The following is a 24,936-nucleotide window of genomic DNA, read 5'->3' on the forward strand; positions in this document are numbered from 1 at the left end:
GGTTTCTGGTTTCTGGCTCTTCTTGAGCCAGTCAGCAAAACAGGTCTTCTCTTCTCCTTTTTTCAAGTTCCTAGAACCTACCCCCTCGACCCTGAATTTGCAGGCACCCCCTGCATTAGACACCTAGGAGAAGTGCAGTTAGAGACCTTGAAGGGTACACAGTGAGAGGCCGCAGAGACGATGGACATGAGCAAGGACTTGAGAATCAGACCTGCGTTGATTAGCTGGGGAAGCTTCATAAAGTTGGTTTTCTTGTTTGTAAGATGGGGCTAATAACACTATCCATCCAAGAGGATATTTTTGGCAAGAGTTAAATGAGATGATGCACATAAAATACTTACAGCATATTCCTCAGAGCATAGGAAGTACCCAATAAACACAAGCTGCTACTATTAGCAGGATGGGATCCTGCTGTGTCAAGTTAAAGGAATTAAAAGCAAAAGTAGCTGAGTTGCTTTCTTGACAGACACACACACAGCTGTCCTTCTCTGCTTTGGGAGTCTTAGGAGCCAAATGGAATCTTTGGTAATGCTACTCTCTTTTTTAAAAGATTTTATTTATTTATTTGACAGAGATTACAAGTAGGCAGAGAGACAGGCAGAAAGTGTGTGTGGTGGGGAGCCAGGCTCCCCGCTAAGCAGAGAGCCCGATGTGGGGCTCGATCCCTGGGCCCTGGGATCATGACCTGAGCTGAAGGCAGAGGCTTAACCCACTGAGCCACCCAGGGCCCCTTCTCTCTTCTCTCCTATGCTCCGTGCTCTGTTCCATCTCAGCTGCCAGTCTCTTGAGTGGAGTATTTACACACAATACAACTAAAACCTTTTTTACATTTTCTCCATTCCAAGAATATTCCATTTTGAACGGAGCACCCGTTTGTTAGTTCTTAGGTCGTTTTAAAACTACTGTGTATTGTGCTGAAATGTACCGCACAAAAGGACATTTCTGCCCAGTTCCCTGTGTTTAGGTGATTCAGAGCATCCCTGATAGTGTAACCAATGGGGGGTAGGGGAACGGAGCCAGAGCACTGAGCCCACAACCCTAATCCACTCAATTCCCCTATTTCCAGATCATGTCACACGAGCTCTTCTCCAGATTTAGTCTCCGGTTCTTTGGAAGATGATAAAATGGTAGCCTGGGTTGGACGCAATTCCTTTTACTGTTCAAGATTAGAAGAACACTTGTCCTCTGCTGGGAAGAGGTGGCATGTCTCTCTGTGAGAAGCCGATGAACAAAACGGAAGGACATGCTGTGGAAAGGAAACTTTGACCACGTAGGGCTTTCATTTGTGAAAACACCACACACCCTCACCGCCACTTGTCCAACCTCACGCTGCAGACTCCTGAGAACTCAAGGGATATTTTTAGAAGCTTGGGTTCCTAGATCTCAAACAAAGAGCTGCTGTGAAAAATAATACTAAAAAATAATTCAGGAACTGCCAGGTGGAGGCTGGTGCTAAGATCTTGGAAAAGGAAGCCTCCCTTCTGGAAAGCTGCTGAGGACACCTGCTAAGGAGGGAACGCAGGCTTGAAGAACTCAAGTGCTCCGGGAAGGAAGTGTTCCCCACCAGATCACCCCCACGTAACACGGAAGCGGCCAAGTGTCCGTGGGGTTTGGTTATATTTGCATGTGGGAAGTGGCCCTCAGGTGTCCTCTTGGAATGGAGATCCAAAGCACTAGTCAATGTAGCATTCTCTTTGTTGAGGCCGGGTTTGGTTTGCTTTGTTTCTCCATGGGCGTTCTGCCCATATAGACTGTTCAGCTAACTTTGTGGAAAGGAGAGGTCTGTCTGAAGGAAAGAGAAATGTATTTGGTCGAAATATATTGAAGCGAAATATGCTCCATGCCTGCTTCATTTTTATAGAGATCTTCTTGAGGCAAGCCACAGGGCCTGGTCAGTCATGAAAACTTTACAGTGTTACTAAAGACTGGTAGAGGTAGCAGCGGCAGCTGTGGTGGTGGTAATGCATGGGTTACCCTGATGAGCTGGCAGCCTGGGCTGAGGGAGTGGCTTCATTAGGGGACAGGGTGTTACTTAGGCGCTGGATGGGTCCCCGCCCCCACTTCCTGTGGCAGAGTGGGCAGGTAAAATGGTTTCTGTCAGTATTTATCTTTGGTCTCTCATTCAGGTGCTTCTGCCCCATGATAGCAAGTAGGCAGTGGATGGCAAAGGAAGCCTGGGATTCTTAAGGCTACAGTTTTGTCCCTTGGCTCCTCACATCCCCGCCCAAAGGAGGAGTTACTCAGATGTTTGAAGCAGAATTTACTTAGAGTAAATAAAAACATGACAGTTTAAAATGTTCATATTTGACATATTAGTCACTTCTTTATTTTAAAATCTTAGACACCTTATCTAAAATGTGATGTTTTAAGAAGGTATCAGAAAACTCGCCGTGTGTGTGAAGCTTTTCTTTCCCTATCTGTTATGGAAATATTGCAGGTTTCTTTTATGACACCTGCTGATTAATATATTCAGGATATAAACCATCCTTTTAAGGGACGAAGTCTTTTCTTTGTAATTGTCACTGACTTCACCTTCTCTTTGTTGAGATTGTTTGCGATTGGCTGTGAAATATTTCTTGGAGACCTGGGTGCCTATGTTCTACCCGTAGAGTTTGTGAGGTTGCACTCATGTTCAAGTCACTGTCAGCTACTGAAAGTTTCTCATGCCTCTTGGCCATGTGTCTAGACCTAACATTCCCACATTCATCCTCGTATGGGGCATATGAATAGCATAGTTTTTTGGGGTGGGGGGTGGGGGGGCACAGAAAACTGAAACTTAGACTCTTGAATAATAAGTAGCTGGCAGTCTCTCAGCAAATGATGATGGTGTTGGGGCCACAATAAGATCTTTGGCTCCAAAGGCAGTGTTCCATCTTTGCTTCTCATTTTTGTGTATTTTTTTTAATTTGAAAAAAAAATTGCAATATGGAAAATGATAGAGAGTAGTAAAAAAAAAAAGACACAGGTACTCTCCTCTAGAAGTGCCAAAATGTTAACATCTTGGCATATTTCAGATTTTTTCCAAGTAAAATAAAAAAGTAGAAGGAGGTTCTTTTTATTCCTCTGGTCTTTTCCCTTCTTCCCCACTCCCTCCCTCTTCAAAAGCCATTTGGTCTCCATCTAGGCCACGTTTTGGTGTTTTTACAGCATACGTATGTACCTATTATCAGTGTTTAGCCTCATGTATGTGTTTAAAAATGTATGTCCATCTTTGTTTATAATCTCCAAGTAAGTAGATTTTATTGTATATAGTATTCAACTTACTCTTTTCCCCAGTTTTGTTTTTGTTTTTGGTGGTGTTGCCTATGGAGCTACACTATTTATTTTAATGGATCTCTAATATTTCATTGAATTAATGTAACGTTATGTGTCCTATTGACAGATGTTTGACTTGTTTCCAGATTTTTGTTCTTTTACAAACAATGCCAAGCAGTCTCCTTGCTTCTGTTGTTGGGGAACGTGGCTGGAGGAGGACCTGCTTGGGCCTTGGGTCAGCACAGTTTCCCCTTCATTAGATACTGCCCAGTTGGTCTCCGGAGGGGGTGCCCACTTCCACCCACCGGGAGTGTGGATTTCCCCACATCCTCACCACCTCTTGGCGCTGTTGGACCATAATTTTAGCTGGCTGTGAAATAGTACCTCTTTGTTTTGATTGTAATTTGCTCCAGCCGGATTACTGCTCATGGCTCCTGGTGCCGCCGAGCATCCTTTCATCAGTGTGTTGACCATTCAGTCTTCCTCCCCTTTCATGAGCTGGCTGTTTCTATCTCTTGTGCACTTTCCCATATGGTGATCACTTCTGCTGCTGAATTGTCGGGACTCTGCATACTGCAATACTGATCATTTGTCACAGTGTTTCTTCGCCCAGCCAATGTGTTTCTTTGTTTATGGTATCTTGTGTAAGGCACACATTTTACATAAACTGGCTAATGCTTTGGTGCTGTGTCTTGGGTCTTGTTTGTTTGCCATCTATCTATCTATGTATATATAGTATATATATAATGTATATATACATCCTCATGTATATATACATATATATACATTTTTAATTAACATATAATGTATTATAAACCCCAGGGGTACAGGTCTGTGAATTGCCAGGTTTACACACTTCACAGCACTCACCATAGCACATACCCTCCCCAGTGTCCATAACCCCACCACCCTCTCCCTACCCGCCCTCCTCCGGCAACCCTCAGTTTGTTTTGTGAGATTGAGTCTCTTATGGTTTGTCTTTCTCCCAATCCCATTTTGTTTCATTTTTTCCTTCACTACCCCCCAAACCCCCCATGTTGCGTCTCAACTTCCTTGTATCAGGGAGATCATATGATAATTGTCCTTTTCTGATTGAGTTATTTCACTTAGCATAATGCTCTGTAGTTCTATCCATGTCGTCACAAATGGCAAGTTTTCATTTCTTTTGATGGCTGCATAATAGTCTATTGTTTGTATGTGTGTGTGTGTGTGTATAGATCACATCTTCTTTATCCATTCATCTGTGCCATCAGGATATCTTTGTGATCATTTTAGAGTTTTGTTTTTCATCTTTATGGTTTAGTTACAACCCCTACCACACTCATAGCCTTTATCTTCTCTTACTCTTTTCCTCCATACACTTACATCCTAGAATAGATATACTGCATTTCTCTGTTTCGCTTACTTGTTTGTTGTCTGCTTGCCCCCACTAGAATGTAAGCTCCACAAGGGCAGTGGCTTTTCTCTGTTTTGCTCTTGGCTAGACTCCTAACATCTGGAACAGTCACTGGTGTATAGTAGGTGTTCAATGAATGTTTGATGAACAAATAAAGAATAATCCATGTGGAATTTATTTCTCTGTATATACTGTAAACAAGTTTGCATTTTTCTTTTTGTGCGTGTGTTATTTTTGTTTGTTTTTGGGGGGTTTGGTATTTGGTTTTGTTTTGCTTTTTTTCTGCTCATGGAAAGCTTGTTTGTCTAATAGCATTTAGCCAATATTCCTTCCTTGCCCCATTGAGTTTTTCACAGCCCCTTTATCAAGATGGAGTTGTTCCCCTTGACTGTCTTTCAATACTCCTGTTCTCCTGCCCTGATGGGTCCATCAAAACTCATTTCAGAAACATCTTCTATGAACAAAATGCAAAAATAGACATCAAGTTCTTGCCCTCAAAGGACTTTCTGGTTGATACTAAAACTTGCTAGAACTCGAGGTAAACTATGACGAGTATTAAGCAGGGGTTTGAGCTGCTTGCTGGGGACAGGGAAGCGGGAGACAGGAGTGATTAAGTTCACAGGCTTTGAGAAAACTGAATCTGGTTTTGCATCATGCTCCTCTCTTCCCTAGGCTTTCTGTCTTGAGCAAGTCAGTTGTTTTCAACATTCAGTTTCCTTATCAACCAAATGAGGACGATCGTAATCTTGCCTGCTTCAGAGGCTGTTGTAAGTAAGGATTGACTGATGTAACGTAGGTGAGGGGCTTGGCGCTGGTGTGGGGGCAGAGACCTTGGGGAGGGAATGAGAACTGACCACGTCTTACAGGATGGATTGGATTTTTCTAGGCAGGGACTAAATGGGTGGAAAAGCACATGTCAGACAAAATATAGAATAACAACAACAAAACAACAAAAAACAAAAACATGGAGACCAGAAAGTAGAGGGGGAGTGCAAGGAGCTATCAGTCTAGTTTGACTAGATGGTCATGGGCAGGGATAATGGAGAGGCTGGAATTGAGGTCGAGACCAGTCATGGGTTCGCACCTGCTCAGCACCAAGCTGAGAAAATGTCTGGTGTTAGCCTGTTCCACATTCCTCAGTGGGGCCCTTTGCCTGGTCAGATGTGACCCCAGAATGACGTCTCTGGCAGGAGGGAGCCGGCGACTCAGGAGAGAAGCTGGAAGGGCAGCTAGGAGGCTCCCGGGAGAAGCCTGGCCTGGCTGGTGCGGGTGAATGGCCACACTCCTGGACACTTGAACTTAGGGACATTGTAAAAACCACCGTTGCTGAGGCACCAGCTCTGTCCCACCTGCGGAGCTGGGGCTGCCACATGCCTCACCGTAGGTTCGTCTGAAACCATTCTCTCCCTGGACATTCCTGTTCAATGCAGAGTCTTTTATCCAAGTCAGAGGGAAAAAGAACATCCTCAAGACTTAGGGCTGTAGCAGACACTTTGTAAAGGACGATCCCAGCCAGCTCTCCCCAGCCTGGCCTGATTCCCCACAGTGTGGTAGTGATAGGTCACCACCATGGGGAAGGTGACAGCAAACCTTTGAACGTCAGTGTGGTGAGAGAAAGAGCCTGGGCCTTGACCTCAGAGAGATCTCAGACCTGCTGGCATCCAGCTCTCGGGTGACCAGTTGTCCCGGTTTGCCTGCAAGTGAGAAAGCTCCTGGCACATGAGATCCCAGTGCTAAAGCCTGGGCAGCACTGGGAAAGCTGGGATGAGCCGGTCACCCTCTTCAGCCCCCAAGTCTGACCCCTGCCCTCACTCCACCGGCAGTCAGTCGGCAGGTGCATCTTGCCTCAGGGATATGATACTTCTCTGTGCCTCTCCCTTTATTACACTTTCTTGGGTGTTTCTCTGCCTACTGCCTGCCTTCCTTTGTGGGATGTGTGGTCCATGAAGGTGGAGATCAGATCTTCCTGGCTGACTGCTGTGTGCCCCGTGCCTAACACTGAGCCTGATGCCGAGGTGATCCTAGGGGATTGCTGAGGGAAGGATGGGTGATGAAACTCTAGCAAGATCAGTTTCCTCCTCTGTGGGGATGACCGCACCGCCTAGGGTTGTTTCTGAGAATAACCAGCAAACCGAGCAACAGTCCTGGTCCCCAGGACACCCCTCCATCTCCCTCCCCAGTGGTGCATTATTCCCTGTCAGATCGGAAAGCCAGTGTATCCATTCTTCCCTGATGTTTATACAGCCCCGTCATGTTTAGGCACCGGGGAGAAGCAGGGTGCTACTCCTCTCCTCAAAGAGAAGCTGGGTTATCTTTAATATAAGATAGAAATCAAACCAAATTAGATTATTTTACCTCAGAAGCCAGTTTCAACTGATCCTTTTGAATGGTATCATTCTATTATTATATATTACTTCAAACTTAATAGAAAAAAATTGATTAAAATATGTGCCCTGATCATAGCTAGCCTGGCTGAATGCCACAAGACACATTAATTGGAAATGAATTTCTACAAACCCAATCAAGCATCATGAAGATGAAAAATGTACCTTTTTCCCTCCGTTCCGTCATTGATTTTTCATTTTCCCCACTCAGAGCTTCATTTAGCAATTTTTCAGTTTCGTTTTGTTGTGGCCTTAATTCATTCCCTTCACTCCCCCGGAATGAGATAATGTACCATTTTCCTTGTCCTTTTTAAACTGTTCTTTTATGTTGCATTAGTGCAGGGCAGATTCTGATCTTGTCATATTTCCTTATGTTTTATTATTTTTTAGGAAAAGAGGGTAACTTTATTATTTTGAAAATTCTTACTGCGGTGGTTTTTATCAAGGAGAATGCACTTTAAAAGTACAATAACTGAAATTACAGCGTTACAAGACTTCGGAGATAGAATTAAGAGTAGCTGTTGCAAACACGGAAAGCCTTTTCAGAGGAAGAGTGGGGCGTATCCATTATTCTTATTTCTTGTGGCAGGGTACGTGAAGATTGAACATGATGCTGATTTTAAGGGAAATGGGGACAATTTTTTTTAAAGATTTTATTTATTTATTTGACAGGCAGAGATCACAAGCAGGCAGAGAGGCAGGCAGAGAGAGAGGGGGGAAGCAGGCTCCCCGCTGAGCAGAGAGCCCGACGCGGGGCTCGATCCCAGGACCCTGGGATCATGACCCGAGCTGAAGGCAGAGGCTTTAACCCACTGAGCCACCCAGGCACCCCGAAATGGGGACAATTTTATTTTCTAGATCACAGAGGGGAACAAGAGTGTGGGTGGCAAACAAGGCCCTGTCAGGACAAGGGGAGGCAAAAGGAGAAGGTGATTGCATGCCTGAGTGAGTTCTAGAAGGTTCTTGGCAGTCCTGTTCCATGCCATCTCTGGTCATTTCACTGATTCACTGGGCCTCGGGAGGGGAGGGGGTTTGAAAACAATAAGGGGAATCTTCACACTGTTTTTCTTACGAACTTTTCAAATACACTAACAGCATAATTTCCCCTGAGAAGTCAACGAGGACTCATAATAAAGTATCCTATTGCTCTACTTTTACCTAGAATTCATAATGCTGGTTATCTTATGTTTGATTAGAAGTTTTAACTGGCAGTTACCCATGTTTGATACAGTTTTCAGTGGGAAAATGAATTATTTCTTCATAAATGCAACTTAAAGCAGAAAGCCTTTTGAAGTGAGGGTCTGTGGGAAAGAGTAGCAAATCAGAGGTGTTGGTGGTGGAGGTTGGGAGCTTTATTAACGTGTGGTCAAGTTTCACAGTACACGCACACGTGCACACACACACAGCCCTCACACACTGATTTTGAATATATGTGCCTATGGGCCTTACTTGGTTATCCCTAAACTTTGAATGAAAACAAAATTAAACACATTCCCAAGAAAATAAGCAATTATATCATAGACCTCATTTGCTCTGAAAACAATCTAGTTTCCTTGCCCTTGCCAGATTTTAATGCGATTCAACGTGATTGTCCATTTTAACATAACTTCTAGTTCCGTGCTCCATTTCGGTGTGCTTACGGTTTTATTTAAGGCATTTTCCAGAGACATGCATATTATTACTAGGCAGCTGGTAACACATGACACCCTAAATCACATTTTTTTTTAAGATTTTATTTATTTATTTAACAGAGATCTCAAGTAGGCAGAGAGGCAGGTAGAGAGAGATGGGAAAGCAGGCTCCCCGCTGAGCAGAGAGCCCGATGCGGGGCTTGATCCTAAGACCCTGGGATCATGACCTGAGCTGAAGGCAGAGGCTTAACCAACTGAGCCACCCAGGCACCCCCTAAACCACAGTTTCTTTAAAAAAACACATTAAGTGTTTTCTAACATTTAATACTTAGTTGCTGCTGCATTTCTTATATCTGTTGCTTTCTCTTCATATCCCCAACCTCGATAGTTATGTTTGGCAAGTCTCACACAATCAGGTACTATTCACATAATTCTAATCATAGAACTGTATCTTCTTCTGACATTGACCTGAAATGACCTGTGACCTATATGTCTGTCACTAATGGAAACAAATTCCAGGAAGCTGAGAAGCCTTGTAACTTCTAGGGTTGCTCCAAATCCATAACAGGACCTTCCTAAAATCTGGTACAGTTTCATTTTGTTCCGAGTTTTTTCCGAAAGAAATCAGGAGGAGTTCTTTCACTATAGCATCCCCACCTCCCGAAAACAAGTCATAAAAATGTGTGGATTGACAGGGCAATTACATCTTCTAAGAGAACAGTTCTTTTGTATAAGATCTTTGATACAGTAACGTGTCTCCTGTGGGTGTGCTGTCCAGTGCAAGAGAAAGATGTCAACAGAGGATTGTAGCAGCAGTCAGGGGCCCTAATGGGGGTTTGTTCAAAAGACTGAGGTAGAACAGAAGAGGGAGACTTGTGAGTATGTTGTGACGGCAGATTTCCTGGTAGAGAGGTGGGTGGGAGGAGGGAAGTTATGCGTGGTAGAAGCAGCAGCCTGTGCAAAGGCCCAGAGGCAGGACCACTGCATGTCTGTGGAGTGCTGAGAGAATGGACTGGCTTAAGTGTAGGGTTCATTGGGGACAGGACAGGCCTGAAATGACAGGGGGGAGATAGCGGGACCATGGGAGGGCCTCACGTCCATGCTAGGGAGTTCAAATGTTAGAAGTTTGGAAGAGTTTTTAAGAAAGAGAGTGATATAATCAGCATCTATGGGGGTAAGCCTAGAAGTCAGTATTTTGTAAAAGCTCCCTCTAGGTGTTTCTGTTGTGTGGCCATAGCCTCAGAGGGATTGCTTAGCTCAGATCAGCCAGGGAGCTGACTCCACAGTGGCCAGTGTGAAGAAAAGCCATTAACTAGAGGTACCCCTCCGCCCCCTACCACCACTGTGAATATCAAATGGGCTGTAGTCTTAAGAGATCTAGCATCATTAGGCTGCAATGCATATATTCAGTTGAGTTACAAAGAAACATGCTTTTTGAGACAAAACTAAGAAAAAATTCTATTAACATTAGTTAAGAGGTTCCAGATTTTACCAAGATGGGTTTCTTCCTTTGTTCTATAAGGGGGTATACTATTTCATACTGAAATTTAACTGTTGGGACAAGATTATGTTCCTGTTCAGTAAATCGATGAGGTCTGGAAAATAAGTGCTTCTCAGTTCTCATTTCTTAATGCCCTGATTTGAGCCTGGGAGCTTTGGTCATTTACCACCACCAGGTGACAGCTGGACCAAAATGCAGCTTCATGAAGAAGACACAAATCTCTTCAAGGTCAAATTTACAGAATTCAGTGTATGGACAAGAGCAGAAATTGCATGCCAGCTGCATGGTATCCTGGATTTTGGAGTGGCTCCTGATTTTGGGAGTGCTTTGGAGGGGTATATCCGCCTTGGTCCATCAGGGCCTCCAAGAATCTCTTCCAGACAATTTTTCCCCTGGAGTCTAAGGGATAGACTGTTGAGAGATGGACGGATGGAGTCACTGATTCATTCATTCATTATCTGAGAGTAGAAAGATGACCAAGGTCTTTACTCTCAAGCTCCCAGTCTAAGTGGGGAGGAATGCCAGCAGTAACACAGTAGTAGCTAGATTTTGAGTGTTTATCATGTGCTGGGGCTCTATAGGAGACAATAGTTGAAGGCACTTTGAAGTCAGCAGTCAGAAGTAACACACTTACCCCTCAGATATGTGACTTAGAGATAGCGCCTCATGATGGGTGTCTCTTAGGAGGTCGCGTGGGTTGGGCTGAGTTGGGATTCCGAGTTGACACCCTTGTAGGACAGGAGGTCCGAGGCATGTCCTGTCTGCCATCCTTGGTGTCCTTTTTCCTCTAATCCGAACATGTCAACCCCCGCGGAAGATGATCCTGTAAGGAACGCTCGAGGATGAAAGCCAATGCGTGGGCCTAGCATTCCCTCAGCCCAAGAGCATGATTGCTTCTCGAAGCTTCAGTTGCTGAAAGGCAAGACTTGTCAGCAGAAGCTTCAGCACCCCCCCCCTCAAATCCTTCCCATAGCCGTTCTGTCTCCCCAGAAGGCAGGACCTGTTTGCTCCAGCATCAGCCCTCTGTTCTCTCAGAACTCACAGAATCGCCTTCTCTCCACATCCTGCAGACGACATATCTGCCTTGTATCTCCTCCATTTTTAAGTGAAAATCCTCAATATCTTCCTATGAACTGCCCATTAGAGTGCCCTCAATCACATCTCTTGCTTCCCTGGACTCACCAACCACTCTGATTACTTCAGAGAGAGTGAAGTAAGGGTACTCGAAGTCCCTTTTTATGTTAATTGATGAAATGTACCTAGACCTCCTTGGAATATTGTAGCTAATTTCAGTACCCATCTTGCTTCTCATTTAAAGAATTCAAATCAGTTTTTTAAAAGGTCTTAATACTATAAGAAGGAATGAAAGAAGAACACCGTAAGAATGATTTTTTGAAAACTATTCCTAAAACACTGAGGGACATTTAAAGAAAAAAAACGTTCCTTTTGCCCGTAATTCTACAGCAACTTCAGTATGATTTTGTTGAGCTAACCTCCAGCTTTTACTTTTGATCGTTGCAAGCTTTGGTGTTTCTTTCTTGTTTTATTTTGTTTTTATCCCTCGAGGATTTTTGTAAACACTTTTACATTTGGCAGTGTGTTTGCAGTGTCTGTGTCATATGCTCCATCAAATTGATATTCCATAATGTACCACCCCGTGCCTTAGTGCTGGACGTTAAGGTTATTTCAAGTTTCTGTTATAAATAATAGGAGCAAGAACATCTTTGTATGTATAGCTTTTTTCCTATGTCTGAATTATATCCTTAGGATAAATTCCCAGGAGTGGGATTAGTGGGTCAAAGGGTATGAACAGCTTTATGGCTCTTAATATTTATTGCTAAATTGCCCAAAGGGTCATTCTAATTTACAATGCCACCTGCAACACACGAGAAGGGCTGCCCCTCCCAGCTCTTTCAGTGCTGATTTCTTTCGCCGGTAGTTTTGGGCGCATTCAATCGTTATTAAAGGATAACTTGTTACTGTTTTTAATTATAATTTCTTTAATTATTATCAACATTGGACAGTTTTTCTTAAATGTGTTTCTTATTATATTCTGTTTTCTATGGCTTACATTTTGTGTGGGAGGATTGTATTTTTTGGCACCAGGTGGAATTTAAAATATTTTATCATGAAAATGTCAGATGCACTCAGGACAGAGAGACTGATCGATGAAGACCCCTGGACTCATGACCAGCTTCAACAAACAGCAAAACTTGGCTCTCTTTGCTGTATTTGCTCCTTCTTTTCCTCTTTTTCCCCTTCATGCAGTCATTTTAAACCAAATCCCAGACATCCTGCTTCTGTTTCCTATACACCTCACTATCCATCTCTAAAACATACGTACTTTTTCTTATATAAACATGATGCCATTGTCGCACCAAACAAAGTTAATGATAATTCTTTGGTATCATGCGATAATACCCATGTGTCCTAAAATTTTCTGGAATGTCTTTAAAATGGTCTTTTTTACTGAAGCCTCGCTTCAGTCAGTATCCAGAGAAGGTCATTTGTTTGGTGGTTATGTTTCTAGAGTCTTTTAATCTAGAACAGACTTCTCCCTGTGTATCCTCCTCCCCTGCTGAGTTTCCCGCACCAAGAGATGTTGTAGGAGATGTGTCAGTTGTCCTATAAATGTTTCTGCGTTCGGGAATTGACTTTTTGTTCATTAGCTCTAGCACACGGTGAGATTCAGTTTTCCCTTTCTTGGGGGCTGGCATGGGGAGGAAGCACACTTCCTGGTGCTGTGCTGTTTACTCTGTCTTCATGTCTGATTGACCCCCTTTGGGTGATGCTGAGGCCAATCCCGGACCCAGATGGGGACAGCTCAAAATGCAGTTGTAAAGTTCTTCCTTACCTTTGCCTCTGACTGGTTCATCTGTTAATTCATCTCATACAATGAGCCACTTACTTCCTAGGGATTGCACAATGGGGATTTTATTCTTCTGAAAAATAAAACTCTTTCCCTCATTACCTAGGACTTACTAGTAATCTCAAAATGCAGTTTGTACAAGAAAGGCAGGCTACATGCCTTTAAATCTGCCTCTAAGTTGCCAAGTTTCTAAGTAAGAAGTTGGTTCCCTAGTCATTCCCTCGTCATTGCTGTTGGTTTTGGTTTTTGAAGAATCATAACATACTCAGGGTTTTAAAAACGTATTTATTCCATGTGTTTTACTCAATTACATTCGTTATTCTTTTTGATGCTAAAATTGTTGTAATCCTTAGCCCAAGGGAGGCCCTTCATGCATTTGTTTTCAGGCATAAGGTGTCTTGAGTTCCCCTAGAAAATTTTACCCCTTGAAATGAGCCGTTCCTCGAAGATGACCCATGTTTGGTTGGTGAGGGTTAGTATTTAGATGCCACAATCTGGATATGTTATGTGTTTATTGTTAAAATTTCTAAGCTTCTTCAGTGGACAGAATTAAGAAATGCATACTTAACAGAGGAAAATAAAATATTACTTATGAGTTCATACTAATGTTTTCATTTCAAACTTAACAAAACTTTTTATTTCTTTGATTTCACACTTATATTTCCTTCTTTTACACTGAAAACCTTGGTTCCAAACATTATTATACTGCAATATCTCAAATAGTTTCAAAACAACACAAAACAGGGGCGCCTGGATGGCTCAGTGGGTTAAAGCCTCTGCCTTTGGCTCAGGTCATGATCCCAGGGTCCTGGGATCGAGCCCCGCGTCGGGCTCTCTGCTCAGCAGGGAGCCTGCTTCCTCCTCTCTCTCTGCCTGTCTCTCTGCCTCCTTGTGATCTCTGTCTGTCAAATAAATAAATAAAATCTTAAAAAAAAACACAAAACAACAATACTAACATTATTACCAACAGTTTTCCTAGTGAATTAGAGATTTCTTTGCAGTTCTGTTTTTAGAATACAGCCCACTAAAAACAGAGTCAAATTAGCTTGTTCAAACAACACTTGATTCTTTTCATCAACTGGATATATAGTTGAGCTCCTTTATTTTGACGCATTTTCAAGTTTTCAGGTTCGCTTTTTTTTTCTTTTTGGTTTAGATTTATTTTTTGAATCTGTAAAATGTGCTTTCAAAATTAAATGTAGGTAACAAGGTATTACTAAAAAGTCTTTTCTTCTGCCTCTAATTTCCTTCTTTCCCTATTGGCAACTATTTCTTAATAATTAAGGTTTCTTTTTCCTTTGCAAAATTTCTTTTTGCAAGTGTATATGCTTTCCGGTGGTCTCCTCTGTTTTTTTTTTTTTTAAGGCCAATTATTTGGATTGATTTAATGTTATCCTCCATGGGTTATAATAAAATCACAACAGGATTCTTAAGATACCAGTGGAATTATGCATAATTTTTTAATACTCATTTCCAGTTACTAACTTAATCTACTGACTCAAAAATTATATACATTGAAATACTTCATCTCTTCCTCAAAATTTAAAATGGTCTCCTCTGTTTTACACTAAAGCTTGCGTACCATATATTTCTTATGAAACACCTTATCTGCTCTAGAGATCTTCGCAGTCATCCGTTGTCATGATGAACCATGGTTTATTTAACCAACCACTTATTGATTGATGGAGTTCTGTTTTCTTTGTGTCTTGTAAAAGCCCAAAATCCTTTGTCCAGGTCATTTTGTAGTTTAGCCAATGTGTCTTTGGGGATCTATTTCTAGGAATGGGATTGCTGGGTCAAAGGGCAATGTGATTGTACTTTTGTCTTTTCCTAGCTCTGGCTAGATTCACTTCTAAAGGGAGATTGTGTGTCATTTTTGCACTGAGACGGATTTTTTTTTTTAAAGATTTTGCAAATGCACAAATTGAATATACTAGGTTGTTGGGAAATTAGTGTGTTCTTCCAAATCACCGGTTACTGACTGAACCTGCACACTGTTCCCATGATTGCCTGTTGTCTACAGCATAGCCTGGAATGGAGCACCCTGGTTCCTGCTCTTAGGGCATCTGTGGTTTGTCTGTGGAACATGACATGAATGAAAAGCAGAGTTAGAGTAGCTAAGATAGACCGCCTTGTAAAAACAAAGGCGAACACCCAGCTTGAGTCTCTGTCTTTGTCCCAAGCCACGTGAATCTTGGATCCTCTCAATTCCATTTGCACTTTCAGTGACAGTGACCCTGTTCCCAGACCACAACTTCTGACACCCGATTGAATGAATCTACTAACAGGAATAACAGTGTTCAATGTCTGAAATGCGGACTGACTCTTGAATTTAAGCTGAGTATTTTATGTGTGTGTGTGTGTGTGTACTCCCAGAGCACGCTCTCCGTCCCATACATGGGATGTTAATAAGGGTTACACAGCAAAATCAGTTTGGAAACGTCAGGTCAAACAAACCTAATGGGGCGCGACTCCAAAATCATGTGGCCACCGAACCCTCTGTTCCAGGGAACGTCTTGTGTTAACACTGTTCCTGAGACACAGAGAACCGAAGGGCGGGTTCTCATTGGAGGACAACCAAAGACATCTCTTCTGGTTGATTAACTTGTGTGTCTACCGTTGTGTGTGGTTTTCATTAACAGTTCTTCATTTGTTTCTATCTAGATTGAATCGTTGAAGAAGAAGGTGCAGCAGAAACAGCTCTTAATATTGCAGCTTTTGGAAAAGATCTCTTTCTTAGAAGGAGAGGTAAGAAGCTGTGTTTCTTTAAGTTGGTGTCTTCTCTACCATTAAATTTTATGTTGCCGAGCCTACCGCCGACACTTAATTAAAAATATGGCTGTTTCCTGGCCTTATAAAATTGATTGAAGGTTAACTGCCAGCACTGAAAATGGGATTCTGACAGCCAGTTTTTCTTTACCAACGACTCTCCTTATTCCAGCCTGCTGCCCACCTCTGCTTTTTGGCTTTCATTTTTCTTGTTCCAGAATTTTCTTAGCGAGTCTGATGAGCTGTTGAGTAACACTGATAATTTCCCGCATGTATGTAGGGCTTTATAACTTGGGAGGTATTTTCATGGACATTCCTCTCGTGGTTCTCTCAGCAACTTTAAGAAAGGCAAGACAAGGATTGTTGTCTTTACAATGACAAATGTTTCAAAAGGAGGCACAGGGGAAAAAAAAATAAAGAATAGGAGGTCCAGAGGAAGCAGGTGGCTTTGCTCACGATCCCCCAGCTTGGGTAAGGCCAGAGCCAGGCTGAGAGACAGGGTTCTGACTCCGCTTCTCTGTGACACTGAGTCAACAGGTTTGGAGGTGACTCGATTTCACCTGAAACTTTGAAGATACTTAGTTTTCCCGGCTTTCTGGCTTTCTTGAAAGTCATTATGAAGATTTGGTGTAGGTTCCAGAAAAGGAAATTAAGGAGCTGGAAGAATCTTAAGGGCTTAGGTATTAATGGAAGCAAAAGCGTGCTGAAGGCTCTTCATTAAGAGCTTGGCATCGAGCCCCTTCCTTCTGAGCCTCATGAATCTCTCCTATCTGTGCACCTCAACGTAGTTCTTCCCCGAGGAAGACAGCTCGGGAGACAGTGAGGAAGGGTGGAGACAGGACAGAGAGGACATTGGTGAAGCAGCTGGTGTTTCTGGGCGCTATTAATGGCTTTCCACATCCTTTGTATAACTTGGAGGTTAAGAGTGGAATCAGACTTGCCCAAGTTTGAACTCTGGATCTGCCTCTTATTAGCTGGGTGACGCTGGGGAGGTTTCTTAGAATCACAGAACGAGGATGGTAAGTGCACCTGCAGGTGTGTCACGGGGCAGCGAGAGTGCAGAGAAAGTGCCTGGCATGTTTCTTAAGAGGCATCCCTAGGAATTAGATTGTATTTCTCCCACTATATTATATAGGCAGGGAGACTGAGGTTCGGGGGCATGAAGGAGCCTGGCCAAGATGATGGTAGAAATGGATAAGCCTGAATTCAAAGCCTAAACTCTTAATAGCTATGTTTGTGGGAAGAGTGAGCCGCCTTTTCATTTGCTCTGTGTTTGGGGAGCTGCCTATAAAAGTCATGGCCCACAGGGACCTGGTGGTAGATTCAAGCTCAAGGGTCTTGTCAGAACAGCTGAGTAAATGGGCACTTGCCCTGTCCCCCTCCTCCCTTCCCCTCCGTGGTCCCTGGGTGCATCTCTAGCCTTACATATGGACGTTTCTAAGAATGTCCTCCCAAATCAGAACAACCCATGGGAGGAATCACACCTTCTTCCCCAGTGAGATCAGAGAGGGGGTGTCCATGTGGGAGCCTGTGGGTCCAGGACAGACGAAGGAGATGCTGACAGGGGAGGCAGTGCCCACCAGCCCTCTCCCTCCCCCGGCTCTGCCCCTCAGGACAGCTCTTCTGCAGTAGATTATGAAAGCGTGAGGGGATCCTGTGTGTAGAGAACATTCCACATGGAGGTTTGTTTAATGCTCGAGTTCTGAAACTCCTGTCTTGCCTGGACCCTGAGGTGTGGATATTAGTCCACAGAATAGATCTGGTGAGTGATCCCAGGAAGCCCCAGTAGAGGAGGGGTGGGGGGTGAGTCAGGAAGAGGATGGTGTCTTGCTGAGGAGGCCGCCACTGTGGGCAGCCGCAGTTCACTCACGTTGGGGGACTCCGGGAGACGTGACGTACTGGCCTCGGAGTTGTCCTTAGCTAAAGGTCAGAGAGCTGGGCATTGATCCACTAACACCCATCTGCCATCGGTTGAGGCCTTGCTTCTGGGGGGATGCGGCAGCTATGGCCTGCCCTGAGAGCCAGGTACAGTCTGGTGGTTAGAAGAAACCCCTAGGCAGAGTCACAAGTGGCAGGTCAGGCAGTGGTGCGTGTCCAGAGGGTATGGGCGGGGCCAGCAGCGTCTGCGGTGTGCGTCCAATAAGCAAGACTTTGAGAACCAGTTTTCCTTGAGCACTTAAATCCTGATTATAAATTTATTTGATTAAATTTCCATAAGCTCTTTAAATCCCACTGTGAACATACGTACTATGGCTGATTCGTTTTGATCACTTCCTACGTCCACTTAAACCGCAGATGAAACACACACAAAATAAGGTACATAATGACAAGATTTAATAATATGTTTATACTTTAACTTACTCTAAAATATGAACTATCTTGGGTGTAGTTTATTTCTTTATTGTTTCTGTGCTTATTTTTTGTATCTTGCCAAAGCTGTTTTACTTATCCCCCTGTGTTCTCAGAGTTGACATCACTGTAACACTTTCCGGACAGGAGCAGGGATCTTTCAGATCCAAAGGTGACAGAACAGCTTTTCTGAAAGGTCAGAGGGTGCTTATTCTTGTGGGAGTGGGGGGTACCCTCAGGATGAGGTGGCTTCAAGGTGATTCAAGGTCAGGACCCCTTATCATGATGCACTGACCTAGCTGTCAGAACTATTAAGAATTTACATATTCCTTATTAATATTTTACTCTATCTTGTTGGGCCAGGTAGAGATTTCACCTTCTGGGAGATAAGAGGTTGAGTTTGAGTACTTGGCTTTCCTCTTCAGGCTGCCTGACTAGTTTATCATGGTACAAACACACTGCTGACTATTGGTTCCTTGTTAACTAGTGTGACCACTAATGGCAGTCGATCTCTGCCACTCTTTCCTCCTGGTTATTGTAGGATTACCAACGCCAAGTGGTCCTTCAGTGGGCCCTAAGGTCCTGGGATGACCTGATTCCTTTTGTTAGTCTTTCTTACTTGACACAGAAATTTTATAAACATACACACAATTAATACTCTATAAAAGAAATATCACCTTATATGTTAAGGCTTCCTAGTTTTAAAAATCAATATAAATTGTGACCTAGCATTTTATGATCACCCTTCTTTCCTATTAAAAGTATCTTCAGGGGGCATCCGGGTGGCTCACAGGGTTGGGCCTCTGCCTTTGGCTCAGGTCATGGTCTCAGGGTCCTGGGATCAAGCCCCACATTGGGCTCTCTGCTCAGTAGGGAGCCTGATTCCCCCTCTCTCTGCCTGCCTCTCTGCCTACTTGTGATCTCTCTCTCTGTGTCAAATATATAAATAAAATCTTTAAAAAACAAAACAAATTGCCCTATAAATCTACATTGTCAGGACCAAGTTGAAACAATTATTTTTTAAGAAAGTATCTTCGTGTACACTTCCTAGGAACTTTCCCTTTGAGGGACACTGTTGAACACAAGGCATTTCTCAGACTCACCTTGTTTCCATCATAATAGTTTCCTTCTCCTCCCTTTTTTGATTGTCAATTGTTGCAACTCAGCTAGGGAGAGTTTTCCTCCATCAGCTTCTTTGCCTGTGTAGCAGGGCACCTGATCCTTTTGGGTTCATTCTTTTCATCCTCATTTTTGTCTTGTTTCAACATAGAGTATTGGCTTGTCTCCACGGAGCCGTGGTTTATTTTAGTGGTGAGCTATACTGAGAACTACGTGGGCACGGGATTTGGTCATGGCTAAAGCTCTATGCCTACTGTTAAGCCAGTTCTAGTCATGACAGAACTGGGGGCAATAGGGGTCTTCTTGAGATTGTGAAGTCACACTGACATTTTCCAAATTTAATTACATCACTTTACAATACGGGTTCTGTTGGCCACTAAGACTTTCTATGCTCTTGGCCTTTCTAACGCTAGTCCTTTTTATACTACAGCTTTCCATCACCTGCTTTAATCCCTCTTGATGCCAAAAGTGGTATTTCAAATATCTTTGCGAAGTTGTGATAGACATACCTGGTAGCCTCTTATATGCCATCTTAATAAAGTAGCTATTTTTTATTAAGGGCCTAACTGCAGACTCCAGAGTGAGGCTGCCCAAGTTCAAATCTCAGCTCTACCACTTACTGGTTATGGGATCTCCAGCGAGTTACTTAACTGCTCTGGGCCTCAGTTTGTTCATCTGTTACGGGGTGTCTTCTCTGAAATGGTGTCTTCTCTGTAGACTTGTTAGGAGGATTAAATTAGTTAATATTAAGTGATTCAAAAAGTATATGGCTCCTTGTAAATGCCGTATGTGTTTACTGTTTTCCCAATTGTCTGGGCCCCAGGGTCTCCTGTCATTGTCATGGATACATATTTCCTCTTCCTCCTTCTCCCCCGCCCCCCACTTTTCCTTTTTAAAATAGAAAATGTGGATACTCTTGGTCTCTGAATCCATCATTGGTACTTCCTGAGGATTACTTATCAAATTTTGAGCCCCCCAGTCCCACCAGATCCCCAGAAGTTTGCTCTAGCCTGGCCCCATCAAACCGCATTTTCATCACCCAGCTCAAAATCTTTCTATACAAAAATACGTCCATTCTTTTATCCTTATTCCCTATTTACACTTGCCCACCTCCTGAAGAAGGAATATCTGATTCCCTATTTCTGATAGAAGCTTGTTACTGAACTCAAACCATAAGTATATACCTCCGTAATGTTGATCAGCTTTCCGAAACTGAACTGATTCCATTCTTCTCTGCTGAAAATCCTGAACTGACAGCAAAATTCAAAGGTCAGAGGAAAGGAGTGCTACGTCTTGGTTTTGTTCATCCTGCACTTAATGTGTGTATGTTTTTTGTTTTTTTTTTTAATTTATTTGACAGAGATCACAAGGAGGCAGAGAGGCGGGCAGAGAGAGAGAGAGGAGGAAGCAGGCTCCCTGCCGAGCAGAGAGCCCGATGCGGGACTCGATCCCAGGACCCTGAGATCATGACCTGAGCCGAAGGCAGTGGCTTAACCCACTGAGCCACCCAGGCGCCCCCTTAATGTGTGTTTTATGGCACGTAAACCTCCCACGTGTCCGTTGTGCATGGCTGGGACTGTTACTCATTTTCCAGGGTACTAGTGGGGCGGCAGCACTGGGCACCGGGGCTCCACGGCCGCATTTTATTGAGCAAACATTCTTGTTCAGTGCATGTGCTATGGCTCCGGCTGCAAGCTCTCCTGGGCTTGAGGGAGTTGGGGGAGGAGGTGGCTGCCGTACATTTGTGACATAATTTCCAAAAAATGCCAAAATGAGGTACCAGGTCCTTCTTTCCTGGAAGGCCTCCAGCCTCTCGAGCTGCATTTCCCATCTAAACACGAGGGGGCGGTGTTTGAGAGCAGGACGACCTGGGAACTGGATGTAAGGTCCCAGAAGGAAGCAGCCTTTCAGGGAGCCTGAGCCAGGCCTCCACGAGGCTGCCCTTCCTGGGTTCACTCCAGGTATAGTCTGTGGGACGCACGGACCAGATCCTGGCACTTTTCTGTTTCAACTCTTTCTTAATACCTCCTCCTTCTCTAATTCGTCTCCTACTGCCCATATTCAGGGCTCTCGCCTTCTCTGTGTTTTGTTTTTGTTTTTGTTTTTCTGGTCAACCTTATTGATTTTTTTTTTTTTTTACATAAATAAACCTCATCCATTTAAAGTGTGTAGTGATAGATGGCAACTAGATGTATAATGGTGGCCATTTCACAGTATATACCAGGAGCAAATAATCATGTTGTACATCCGAAACTACTACAATGTGATCTGTCAATTACAGCTTAAAAAAAAAAAATGAAGTATCTAGTTCGGGGACTAGTTCTGTTCGGGGACAGTTGTGTGTACCTATGAATCCACCGCGCAATCCAGATACGGAACATTTCCACCACTTCCCAAAGACTCCGTTTCCCTTTCTTGGTTCTACTCCAGGCAGCCAGTGATCTGTTTTTCTATTTTCAGTGGGAGGGGTCACTTTGTCACTTTTTGTCACTGTGGACTTGTCTGCATTCTCTGCAAATGAAATCCTACAGTGCGGACTCTCGCACCGAGCGTCTCCCGCACCGCGTGATGGTTCTGACCGCATCTGTGTCGTAGGCAGCCCCCTCTATCCCAGAGCGGCAGGCACTCCGCTGTATTTCTGTCTCTACACGTTTGTTCATCCACATTCGGGTTGTTTCCGGTGTGGGGCTCCTGTGAATGAAGCTGTGGTGAGCATTACTGGGCAAGTCATTACATGGACGTAGGCTTTTACTCCCCTGGGGTAAATTCCTAGTAGTGGGCTAGCTGGGCTCAATAGTAGATGCAGGTTTAATGTTCTAAGGAGCTGTTGAACGGTTTTTCACAGGGGCTGTAGTCTTCTGCATTCCCAACAGCGGTTTGAATGTTCCAGGTTTTCCACATCCTCACCCTTAGTATCGTCAAGTCTAATTCAGCTATCCTGCAGGGTGTGTGGGTCGTGTCTCGTTGAGGTTGGACTTGCATTTTCCATAGTCACTGGTGATGTTGCGGGTCTTTATAAATGCTTCTTGGCCATTTACATATTTTGTGTTTTGAAGTGTCTGTTCAAATCTTTTGCCCACTATTTTATCAAGTTTTTAGTTTTTTTATTATCGACTTGTAAGAGTTGTTTTTATATTCTGGATATCAGATCTTTGTCAGATACATGTATCGTGAATATTTTCTCTCATTTCATGACTTTCTTTCTTTTTTTTTATTATGTAAACTCTTACTCCAACATGGGGCTTGAACTCATGACCCCAAGATCAAGAGTCCCATGCTTTCCTGACTGAGCCAGCCAGTCAGGAAATTTCATTTTCTTCAAGACATGGTTTTTGGTTTTTATTTTTTGATAAAGTTGTTTATAAATTTTTTTCTTTTGCGGTTTATGCTTTTTGTGTGCTAAGAAATCTTTGCCTACTACAAAAAAAAAAAAAATCAGAGATTTTCTCCTAGGGTTTTCCCTAAACATTTTATAGTTTTGGCTTTTTAATGGTGATCTGTAATCCACTTGGAGCTAATTTTTGTGTTTGGTGTGAAGAAAGGGAATACATTTTTTTCCCATGTAGATATCTAGTTGTTCCCTTTTAGTTTGATCCCTCTTATTATTTGTACCCCTCTTCTTTGATCAGACTAGCTGGGGGGTTATCCATTTGTTAATGTTTTAAAAAATTAGAATAGCTTTTGGCTTTGTTGATATTTTCCATTGTATTGAGTTTTGCTCCGATATTCATTATTCCCTTCCTTCTAATTATTTTGTATGACTTTCCTCGTCTTTTTATAGCTCCTTGAGGTGGACATTAGGCCATTGATTTTAGAGCTCTCTTCTCTGTTACGATCAGCAGCTATAAATGTCCCCGATCACTCTGCTTCAGTGGCACCCTTCAAGCAATGACAGGTTGTATTTTCATTATCATCCAGTTTGAAGTATTTTCTAATCTCCTTTGAGATTCTTCTTTCGACTTATTATTCAGAAGTATGTTCAACCTCCAAATATGAGGTTTTCTTAGATTTGTTTTTTGATTTCTAATTTAATTGTTATGGTCAGAGAACATATTTTGTATGATTTAAATTCTTTTAAATTTATCCAGACTTGTTTTATGGCTCAGCACATGGTTTCTCTTGCTTAGTGTAAAAAAAAAAACCAGTTTGCTATTTTTGTGTCCTAGAATATCAGACTTAGGTGGTTGTGACAGTATTGTTTATCTGATTTATGTTCTTCCTGATCTTTGTGTAATTGACAACAATTATAGTTGCTGACAGAGGGGTGTTAAAATCCACTACTATGGCTTTAGACCATCTACTCTTTTCCTTTTTTTAAAGATTTTTATTTATTTGACAGGCAGAGACCACAAGTAGGCAGAAAGGCAGGCAGAGAGAGAGGCAGAGAGGAAGGGTAGCAGGTTCCCTGCTGAGCAGAGAGCCCGATGGGGCTCAATCCCAGGACCCTGAGATCATGACCTGAGCTGAAGGCAGAGGCTTAACCAACTGAGCCACCCGGTGCCCCTTTAGCTTCAAAATACATGAAGTTAAAAAAAAAAATTATACCTATACATTTTTTATTGTTACGTCTTGGTAAATTGGCCTTTTCATTATTATGAAATGTTGGTCCTTGCCTTGTTCATAGTCCATCTTGAAGTCTCTTACCACGCGTTATTAATATAGCTGTTCCTGCCCTTTGAGTTTACTGTTTGTACAGTGTATCTTTTTCCACCCATTTATTTTCACCTGATTGATGTCTCTGTATTTAATGTGCATCTCTGGTAGGCCATACATACTTAAGTCTTGCTTTTTTGAAATATATTCTGATAGTCTCTCTCATTGGAGTATACGGTCCATTGACCTTTAATAATCGGTATGACTGGATTTAGGTCTGTCGTTATTTGTTTTCTGTCTACTCCCTCTGGTTTGTTTTGCTTATTTGTTTGTTCCCTTTTTCTTGTTTTCTTTTGGATTATTTGTTTTTTAGAATCCCATTTTAATATATCTATTGGCATTTTGCTGTGTCTTTTCTCTAATATATTAGCCATCACTCTGCATATCACGACATATTATTAACTGTTCATAGTCCACTTAAAAGTAATATTGTACTACTTTGTGTAAAATGTAGAAATCTCTCAAGATATATGTCTATTTACACCCCCCCCGCTGTCATAGTTATTATAGGTATCACATTTGCATGAATTATAAACCCACAATACATTGTTATAATTTTTGCTTTAATAGTCACATGTACTTTAGAAAAATTAAGAGAAAATACAGTCTTTCATATTTACTCATACAGTATTTATTTCTGATGTTCTTCACTCATTCCTGAAAAATCTGTATCTCTCTGTTATCAATGCTCTGCAGCCTGAAGACCTTTTATGTAGCATTCTGTATAGGATAGCAGCACGGGGACAAATTAACGTAGTTTTTCTTGATCTGAAAGTGAGCTCTTCCTTTCACCTTCATGACTGAATCACAGAGTGTTCAGGGACAAGTTTCTTTCTCTTAGTGCTGTCTTCTGACTTCCATGCTTTTTGAGGAGACTTCTGTGGTAATTCAAATTATTGTTCTCCTATATATAAAACAAGATTGCTTTCAAGATTTTTTTTCTTTATGATTTTCAGTAGTTTGAGTAGGATGTGCCACGGTAGATTTCTGTTTGGTGTTTGCTGAGACTC

The 24,936-nt window shown here is 42.7% G+C and overlaps 1 protein-coding gene across 3 annotated transcripts in view; it reads left to right on the forward strand.

Annotated features, from left to right (window-relative positions):
- The window catches only part of LOC101674511 (myocardial zonula adherens protein), a 90,499-nt gene that overhangs the window by 52,442 nt on the left and 13,121 nt on the right, over positions 1-24,936 (forward strand). For 2 of the 3 annotated variants that reach the window (XR_006602785.1, XM_004777292.2), the window contains exon 11: positions 15,701-15,784. Coding sequence is in view for 2 of the 3 variants with exons in the window: in XM_004777292.2 (XP_004777349.2) it covers positions 15,701-15,784 (84 nt within the window). In the remaining variant the exon portion in view is untranslated. Of the gene's footprint in view, positions 1-1,066; positions 3,938-15,700; positions 15,785-24,936 lie in introns of those variants that run through there. The other variant, XM_004777295.3, reaches the window with a different exon arrangement.

This window comes from Mustela putorius, unplaced genomic scaffold (assembly GCF_011764305.1).
Source record: "Mustela putorius furo isolate JIRA1106 unplaced genomic scaffold, ASM1176430v1.1 tig00003896_pilon_pilon_pilon, whole genome shotgun sequence".
Lineage (NCBI taxonomy): Eukaryota > Metazoa > Chordata > Mammalia > Carnivora > Mustelidae > Mustela > Mustela putorius.